Source organism: Mus pahari, chromosome 7 (assembly GCF_900095145.1).
Source record: "Mus pahari chromosome 7, PAHARI_EIJ_v1.1, whole genome shotgun sequence".
Lineage (NCBI taxonomy): Eukaryota > Metazoa > Chordata > Mammalia > Rodentia > Muridae > Mus > Mus pahari.
In genome coordinates this window covers 35,439,185-35,449,755 of record NC_034596.1, presented here as the reverse complement: position 1 = coordinate 35,449,755, position 10,571 = coordinate 35,439,185, and the positions used below count along the sequence as shown (strand labels likewise).

The window sequence follows — 10,571 nt, the reverse complement described above, 5'->3', positions numbered from 1 at the left end:
TGTGTGTGTGTGTGTGTGTGTGTGTGTGTGTGTGTATGTATGAGAGAGAGAAATGTTTGTATTTGAGTTATTGTGTATTGATCAAAGCAACTCTTAATGACTTATTGTTATAACTATAGACCAATTCATTTCTCAACCCTCATCAAGAAGTGTCTGTGTGCAGTAGATATTTGTGAATAATGGATTCATCACTGACTGTAGTTGAAGCTTTTGTTATGTAAGAGACTGTTAGCTTCATATTTAAAGATTTTCTTTAAATGTTTGCTGTTGCGGCTGTTGCTATTGATACTTTCTGATGGGACTTTCATTTTTACAGTGGTAGAGGTAAAGGGTACTGAGCTCTGTCTGCATTGACTAGCAGAGCATACATGGCTGTGTTGCCATGCCACAAAATTAATTGAAGATTAAACTGATTCTCAGTTTCTTACTTGGCTTGTTAACTCATCTTCATGACAATTCTGAAGGCACAATTGTCTTCTTGGTCCATGGGAGGCCACAAGGAAGGAAAATTAAATATAAATTTGAAGTGTTCATTTCCAAGGTACCTACAGGCCTGCTGATCATTGAAATATCAATAAATCACAATTCATGTTTATATAACACCACAAATGTCTGCCTTTTGAAGAGAGAAACAGACAAAATACTAAACATCTGCATCAAAACTGAAAATTTCAGAGCCCTATCCAGATGTCTTATAACAGCTCGAATTTGTGGAGTTAATATTCTATTTTCATTATTGTCTGGGCAACTGAAACAGCGTTATCCATTATCTAACCAATATTGAGTCATATCTTTAGGATAAGAAACTATTCAATGAATATTTCAGAAATACAATTTCAAACTTAATAATGCAATTTGTAGTGACTAAATTTGGCCTAAGTAGTTATTCTGATGCACACAACATTAATAGGCTCACGGAGGCACCAACCAGTAGGTCAGTGGTCTCATCAGCATCTAAACTAGACAACTGGAACCACAAAAATTCTCAATTAAAAAAGAAAAACAAAGAAAAGAACTGCTCATTCTGCATTTTGTTGGGACAGACAAGGTTACCTGTTGTTAAAAGAAGGGGTTCTACCCCCTCTGAAAGCATCGTGCATCAGTAAATGTGTGTGCTTTCTGCTATGGCTTGCAGGGTGCAAAACCGTGAGAAGAGGGTTCAAATGCCTCTAAGCCTGAAGACTGAAGTCCAGCGCCCCTTTTGCTTTAGCACAGAGCTGATGAACTTCTGGCTCTATAATTCTGGTTCTGAATCTTGCATTTTCTGTTTATGCCTTGTGATTCATTCATATTAATGTGTCAGAGAAGTTTACTATCTCTCATATTTTTGGACAAAGTAAATTTAGCTCTTCTCATCCACTGTCACACAGCATAGTGAGTGAAAAGCAAACCACCAGAGAAGCAAGAAATAGAATGCCTCCTCAGTAACTTTTGTCTTGTGAACACAATTGCATCACACACACACACACACACACACACACACACACACACACACACAACCAAATACATGTACTAAATCCAATAAAGCTACTGCTAATCATCATCTGAGCAAAACCTTAATCTAAAACAAAAGAACTCCTCATTTTGTAGGTTAAAAAAATTATACTATTGAAAATCTACTAGGAACCAGTTTAACTAAATTAATATTTTGGTTAATTTATGTGAGCCTTCATTATCCCAAAGAATGAAAAGAAATGTCTCTTAATTTGCAAATAAAAATCCTCTTTAAAGTCCCATTCTTACCACAGTTTATAGTCCATTCCATGCCATGATCATTTTCCTAGTTTCATGGTTCTCGACTACAGCTATCACCCTTTAATACTTCCTTCATATTGTGGTGACCCCCAACCACAGATTATTTTTGTTGCTACATCATAACTGGTACTTGTCTACTTTTATGAATTGTAATGTAAAATATCTATGTTTCTGATGGCCTTTGGTGACTCCTCTAAAATGATCATTCAATTCCCATTGTGGTCACACCCCTCAGGTTGAAAACTACTCTTCTAGGTGAAGTCAAATCATGTTTGGCCTTTTAAAATATCTGGCATACAGATATTTTACAGAATGCTTTGGGCATTCTACTTCTTCTAAATGACTTAAATACTCCTGGACTAAGGTGGGAGGTGCATTCTAAATCCCTGCCTATGTAGGTAGTCCTACGTGATCTCTCATAGACAATTTGTAGATTTTATAATGCTTCTCAGGTAGGGAATGTGAAATTTACTTGCTTAGAGATGTTTTAGCATTTAATATGCCTCTCATTTTTCTAATAGAATACCTAGCCTTGTTGAAAACCTTTATAAAATCATTTCATGTGTCTTTCTATAACATGTGGCTCATATATTAATCAATGACATAAATATAGTAAAATTATCTTTACTTTATCTATTGCACAAGTATACATTTTATTGGCAGTCACAGAAAAAATTAATATTAGAGCACAGCAAAGATTTACCTAATTGCATAGTAGGTTTAAAAATTATTTTTCCAAATAATTCTGCTATGAGTCTAAATATTAATTTTCTCTCTACTTATTTTAGTGAATTATTTATCTGTATTTGAGTACTGGAAGCGTCTATCAAAATCAAGAAAATATTTATACTTAACAAATGCAATTAAATTGGGATAAATATTAAACAATGTATGTTTAGATATGTTTTTAACATATTTCAGGTATTTTTCTAAATTTTATTTCAATTTAGAATATGTAAAACTAATTTATGTAAAAGAAATGAAGAAAACACAGAGGTACAATGAAACAAAGGTTTGTAAGAATATACAGGGTCAAGATGTGAATGGCACAGTGAATTCGTTTTGTTGAAATCACAGCGCTGTTGAAGTGATAGGATATTTATATTGTAGCCTGAACAGTTGCTCTCTCCCAGTTTATACACAGAAATCCTCAATATGCTCGATATGATCACATTGGAAATTGGGTCTTTGAAATATTAACCCCTAAAGGTAATTACTTTTTAAATTACTTCTCATATGAATTACTTCCCATTTCTCAGATTAGCATTATAGTAGTATCCTCAGAGAGCGAGCTAGCCCTTCAGCCACATAGAGGCAGAATGAGAAGAAGCCCCACTCCCACCCTGCCACCACCCCCTGCATTGCTTTGATCCTGGACTTTAATTTTCTGAAATAGTAAGAAATGCATTTCAGTGGCTTTAGTAATCTGATCTACTGCATTTTGTTGTAGATGCACAAATGAACTGGAAAACATTTCGTCCGATTTTAAGGGACATACATTTTAATGGCATTTTATGAGTCTATGGATAATGACATTAAAAAAGCTCAAGCTCCAAAATTAAAAAAATCAATAATATTTCACTGGGAATGACTTCCCAAAATTTTAGAGAAATTTTCCTTTAGGTCCACAAGGATAGAAAAGGTGATTATTGAATCACCGTGTGTGCTTTATTCAGATGAAATTGGCACAATAAATTCATTACAGGAAGCAAAAAGTAAATTTCTAGAATTTAGTCATTTGAGGCAGTAGATAAGCATAAACATATAGGAATAAAATCTTTACATTTGCTACAATGTTAAACATTCTCCTTGTCCTTGGTTTAATTCTGTTGCCACTGTTAACACGTGTTCACCTTTCCTGTCCTGTGAGCGACAGCACTGGCTCTCCAGCTTTTTCTGACTGGATTTTCTTTCTAAACCCCAGGTCAACAAATATTTGTTTTTACCAATGGATTGGTCCAACAAGCCATGACTAGGAAGCCCCACCATGTAGCTGTCTTGTTCAGCTTCTGCTGAAAATTCTTTGTTTCCACCATGCTGGATAAGAGAAACCTGCTTCCTCCCATTTGTATCCCAGATTTTACTAATGTAAGAAAATAAACTTCTAAGTGGCCAATCCTAAACATTCCTGTTTTTATTTTTTCATTTAAAATTTGGTATCTTGTTTCTCTAGATATTTGGTATTGATTAAGAATTTATATTCTAATGAACACATTATCCTTTCAGTTAACTTTCAGCTGACAGAAGAGATGGGCAAAATAGGAAACAAAATGCACAATCCCAAGTTTTTAATTATTTGGGAACTTGAGTATTTCTCCAGGTGTTCGTTTGTTTGTTTGTTTACTTATTTATTTTTATTTTCTAGTTTTCTTGTAAGAGCGTTGCTGCCATAACCCAGAGTGACTTCTAAGGACTCTTTTCTTTACACTAAGCTTGGTTGGGTGGATGGCTTTGAACAGGAGACACTGGTAAATATGGGATAACCAAAGCTTAAGGAACCCTTACAGGATAAAATTTCTTCTCAGTCTTCCTGGGAGCATTTGTTCCACTCTGAAGAACCCTGGGTAGGCTGATTAGAAGACAAACTGTCCCTAAGTAGCTTCAGACAACATTTAGCACTGGATCAAAGACTGTAGTTCTGGGATGGGTGCAGAAAACGCTGGGAAAACCATTCTAAAACCCAGACACATAAACTTGTAAATAAACATAGTGTAGACTGTTTTGTGAATGCATTAATACTAGAGAAAGTCCATTACACAGCAAAGACAAACTGACTTAAAATCGAAGTGATATTGAAAAACATTATGATTTGAAATAGGGTACATATATAACTGTTGCATATAATATCAATATATCAAGTCAGTTAGGTAGAAGGAATAATCATTGAAAGTATAGTCCCCATTTCCATTAGTTTACAGAAGCTCTTTTAAAATTAATATGCTCTTAGACAAGTATGAAACTTGCTTTCTCTGACAAGATGTTAAAAGATGATGGTTCACCACTCTGAATGGGCAGAGAGCTTTGCCTTTGTTCTTGGCAAGAGCTCAGCACTATATCCATCATTATATAGGTGGGAAGTTTCCAATTTTCTAAAACATGAGGGTCTTTCCTGGAAGTTTTGGTTTCTAGATAAACTAATGTATAATTTTGCCCCTTCTTTATTTTTCTATTCCCAGATAAACACATAAAAGCAGATCAGCTATCTGGTGATATAGATTTTAGATTCTGCTTTCTGAAGTGCCAAATGCTACACAATCATAGAGGAAACTTTGTGTGTGAATCGGGCAAAGAAAATGTGGTACTCCAGAGCTCATGAACTAGTCATAATATTTAATAAAATATAAACTGCCAATAAATAAAACCACATAAAAGTTTCCCTTTGTATATTTTCTCTAACCAGAAATAACCCACAGAAGATGAAATATAAAAATTAGTAGAAAGGGAGAATATGATTTAAGAAACTATATAAAAAATTACTTGCTATCATAAGACATGTAGTCATTTGTCCACACCCTGTTGGTACTTCCCTGGTCCCAGTGGGGCTTCTGGAGGAGAAATGTACAGTGAGAGAGGATGTAAAATTCTTGCCCTAATAGCGCCTGGTATAATGAGCACTGTCCATAAAGATGTTTGCATTTGCCTTTCAGGATTGTTTCTCTAGCTAGCAAGGCTGTTAACCATCTGCAGGCTGGATTCTCCTAGGTTAAATATGAATTTATACAGAAAGTACTCTCTGAGCGCTAACAGGACAAGTTATTTTCCATCCAAGTAAAATGCAGTAAGGCGTCTATAAAACAATTTATCTCATTTAGTTCTCATTAATTGAAAAAAAAATGGATCATTACTGCTCAAAGCATTGTTTGAGTTGATAGCAGACTATTGAATTCCCAGAATAAACACCATTTTAAAGTATTTTGATTAATAGAGAATATTTTCCAATGATCTATGTATTTTTGCTGCCAATCACTACCCTGTCTTTTGAACATATGTTACAACCCTGATTATTTCAAAACATGTAAGAGTAAATCGAGGGGCCGGAGTCGTTTCCAGATGAACACATTTCAAAGTCAGGGACCTGACAATTCTTTATCACCTCCTGTGGTTACCGACAGCACCACATGCTGAGAGTCCAAGGACAGTGAGCTCTGGCTTTGTAATATGTGTGTAGAAAATAAACCATCAAGACTTGTTTAGGTTTTTTTTATGCTATTTAGTTTTAAAGGTTAATGTTCTATTGCAACATGACATGGCCTATTCTGACCTATACAGACAACTAACCTTTTATTACACCAAATGAGGAGTGCTTAAATATAAACACAGGAAGCATTTCACCATTTGCCCACATTATTTAAAACAAACTGTGTTTTTAGAGTAATCAGAATAGTATTACCATCACAAAGCCTTCCTTTTTAAAACTCAGTAAATGCACCTTTCATTTAAATATCTTTTTAATTTTTTTCATTTTGATGAACAAAGGTTTAATCATTGAATAGTGGAGATTTCTGATTGGTATTTGCAAATCATAAGTCCGGGTAATTCAAATGGTAAACGAAGATTGCTGAGCTATATAGCAAAATAAAAGTCCATGGAATGAAGACACCCACTTTACCTGTCTTTCAGTGAGGTCTAGATTCACTGCTATCTCATATCTTCTCAGTCTGGTCAGATAATTATGATGGGCAAATTCCGCCTCAAGTTCTCTGATTTGCTCTTTGGTAAAAGCTGTTCTTTCCTTCCTAGGTTTGCTGTTCACTTCTGACTTGTAATTTCCTTCCTGGGAATCTGGGGGGAAAGTACAAGAAGATTGGTGTTAACACAGTCATGCAAAAGTGTGCAATCATACTATTCACAGTTACTGAATAACTACTTCTCCAAGTGCTTTGCTAGACAGGACTGACAGTGAGCAAAGACAATTAAGACAAATCCCCACAGAGTGAGAAAGGTTTCTCTTCTCCCCACCCCACCCTCTCTCTCTCTCTCTCTCTCTCTCTCTCTCTCTCTCTATCTCTCTCTCTCTCTCTATATCTATATATAAAAATAATTTTGTCATTTTGCTGGACAAAAGATTAATCATTGAGTAGCAGAATTTGTATTTGCAAATTATAAAACCATATGTATATGTAAATATATATTGGCTTTCTGATAACTCATAACATAATTGATAATGTTATTCACACATCTATAAAATATGAACATGGTCTTTAAATTCTAAAGTGGTACCGTGATAATAAAATAAACCAAACATCATCTGAAAACAATTGTAGAAATAAAATGGAAATCCACTAGATAGGAAATTTTAAGGTAAATAATTCTGGATTCACTCTTGCTCAAATCTAAGCTGTCCAAATGTAGATTTCTCAGAGCAGCAGGAATAGCAATGGGCTCTCACCAACTTCTGTTTACTGTAATAGGTGATATAGTAGTTTTCCCTGGCTGGCCATTACTTATGCCCACTTCCCCAAATTGTCACTTACTATCAATATTGGCTGGGATTCACATCTAAGCTGGTCAAGGAAGAGTTTTCAATCCAGGTCAAAGCATGTTTTGTGACATACAGCCTGATTACACTTTAGGATGCCACTGGAACTAAAGGAGTTTATAAGAGTTGCCATCTCCTAGGTAGGCATGTTTACATGATGATAACATGCCTGGTTCCAAGTAGAAACTAGAGTTCACCAAACACTTGTTTTTAACCCAAGTATCTGTCGGTAGCCACATTGTTGTAGCTGTTCTGCCATGATGTAAATAAAATTTCCAAGTAATCCAATTTTTCACCCTGTGGGCTATTCCGGCAAGCAGCAAAGTCACATCATGGAATATTTAGCTTTGAAGTCCTACTTCTAAAACTATCCATGCTCACATGAATCAAACAAGTTTTGCCAGCTTGCAGCTACTCTCACTGAGGTATTGGCTGGTGGTTATTTATACAGAGACAATGGTCTTTTCCTTTCAGATAAGCAACTCTGGAAACTGACAGCAAAGCAGCAAGCTTTGTTCATGAGGAGGTCAATGTGAGTGACTCACAGTTCACACATTCCCGTGTGTAAGCATGAGTGAACAAACTCACATTGAGAAAGCCTATTAACTTGTAGTTATTTTTCTTTCTCTGACATTGATCTCCTCTACCTTTTGAAATATTCCAGAGTATTTCATAAATATATCACATAGACAAAAAACATGTGATGCATTTATACATACAGCCATTATGACTAGGAATATATAATAGTAGATTTATATAGCTATTGACTGGATTTAAGCAAAAATCTGTTATAATTCACTACTTCAATCCACAAACAATTTATGGAATGACTGAATCCCAAAGCTAAATTGCTAAGGAAGAGAAGTCTGTTAAGCAAAAGGAAGTGAGATAGGCACACTCACATTTTCAGTAATTGAAGAAACCATCATTGAATTGAAGCTAACCTTGGAGAACAGCTACATGCTTCTTAGAGAAGAAAGATAACTGAGTTAAGTAAAACCATTGTCCCTCTATATACTGAACACTTTCATGGTGGAACATATAATTCTGCAGTACTATTAACTCACAATGCCCCTAAGCTTCTATTAAAACAAACAAACAAACAAACAAACATGTTCTTATAACTCTTTCTTTTGGAGTGTGTTTCCCATATCTTGAATTTAAAGTTATTATTTGCTGATCCCAAGTCCCCCATCATTATCTCCCAACTGCCTATTCTTTTTATTTATTTATTTAAATTTATTTATTTCTTTATTTTACACTCCATATTTTATTCACCCCCCTCCACATCCACCCCTCCAACTGTTCCACATCCCATACCTCCTCCCCAACCCCCTATTGCCACGTGGATGTTCCCAACCCCTCACCTTACCTGGCTTCTAAACTCCCTGGGGCCTCCAGTCTCTTTAGAGTTCCAGCTCAAGGGGAGGTCCCAAGGCCTGACACTATTACTGAGGCTATGGAGCGCTCACAAAAAGGGACCTAGCATAACCACACTCCTGACATCCTATTTGCTGGAGAAATGGGTAGGAAGTTTGGATGAGGCTTTTGACAGATTTCACATCAGCCTCCATATGTTTCACAGCTGTTTCAACTAAGGCAAAGCTCTATCTTCTCCAGCCTCCCACATCCTCTGCCAAATGGTAGGTGTGGAGGGGGGAGTATGGAACGTGCCTTTCATCTCTACCACCATGAACACAACCTCAACATTTCTACAAGAGTTTTTCATTTCCAGTACTTTCCTGCTCCGGTGGGTGCACCTTAGCATTCTTGCTGCTTCTAAGATATGTTGATGTCTGTCTTCACGCCTAACATTCAGCTACTAGGAGTATGTTAATTGAAGAAATCTGCTCTTTCTGTGAGGGATTGACTTTGCCCTCTGAGGATCATTTCTCTCTAGTGTTTAGAACTATCCTACATGTGACATTTTCTCCCACCCTTCCTCAGTACAAAAAGTAGTTCAAGGACAATCATTTTTTAAGACTAGTAATATAAAAGATCAATATGTTCATGAATGGTACAAAATGGTTTTTAATGTAAGTTAAGAAATAAAAACATGATGAATATATAACCTATAATTTAACCCTGTCTATAAAATTTTAAAGTTAAAAGACTTCAGTTTAGAATGACAAAGAATTCTGATTTTCAAAACTATCTCAACATCAATTTATCTATTCTTGCACCCAAAAGAAAATAATGAATCAAGCCAAGTTTGACTATGTTTCTAGGGATGTAAAAGACAGAAGCTGAGAGAAATTACACAAAGAAACACTACAGGCTTATTCCTAAATTGATACAAATTTAATAAGTGAATGAGATTAGAAAACAGTTCACAATTTGCATTAAAAAAAATCCTACTTAAGTCCTCACAAATTAGATCTGGCTTCATCTCTGGAGCAGGCAATGACTTTACCTTGACACCTCCCTGCATTCCACAAGTAAACCTGAAAGCATTATAACACAGTGGCTCTTGCTGCCTCCTGTCTCTTTTGTAATTTTAAGATGATGACAGTTAAAGGAATTTGGTACAATTTGAATGAAGTAAGTATTCCTTCATGCCATTTACACACTTGAGTTTTTGTATTTGCTCTGTTTTCTTGTTGCCCATGCTTTGCCAAGTTCCTTGACTTTAAATAAGGAAGCAGCAGTGAGCATTTTCATTTTAATCATTGCCTATCACTAAGTAGTATCTTCTGATTGGAGGAAATCAACTCAATGGTTCATTTTCTAAGGCATAAACATAATGTGAAATCCAAAAATGAATTAGATATGTTGATAAAACTTTACATCAAAAGTAATGTTGTTATTCATTTCAAATATATTGAATGCAAAGTATTTCATTAAGACACCAACAAAAAATATAAAAGGGCCAAAGATGCAGAATATTTATATAATCACTTTATTGAAATTTGGCATATATTTAATACCTGACTCTTCTCACTACAACTTTTAAATTGCTTAATTCAAAATTCAAATTAGTACACATTTTGGGTAAGATGTTTTGCAATTAAGAATTCCTAGGATGTCAGGACTCAAATATATAATTCCAGAACTACTGAAGGGACTGAGGCCACAGGATTGACACAAGCTGGAGTCTAGTCAGGGTTTAAGAATGAGACCATCTAAATAAAATTAAATAACAATGAAACAACAACAAAAATCACCTCTGATTACAAGGCAGAGATGATGGTATGAAACTGTAATCCCAGGATTCAGGAATTAAGACAGAAGGATGAAATAATAGAAGAAGAAGAAGAAGAAGAAGAAGAAGAAGAAGAAGAAGAAGAAGAAGAAGAAGAAGAAGAAGAAGAAGAAGAAGAAGAAGAAGAAGAAGGAC

The 10,571-nt window shown here is 35.3% G+C and overlaps 1 protein-coding gene across 1 annotated transcript in view; it reads right to left on the bottom strand.

Moving 5' to 3' along the window:
* The window catches only part of Meox2 (mesenchyme homeobox 2), a 55,957-nt gene that overhangs the window by 3,542 nt on the left and 41,844 nt on the right, over positions 1-10,571 (bottom strand). Inside the window, exon 2 of the mRNA XM_021202060.2 lies at positions 6,365-6,537. Coding sequence (XP_021057719.1) covers positions 6,365-6,537 — 173 coding nt within the window. The remainder of the gene's footprint in view (positions 1-6,364; positions 6,538-10,571) is intronic.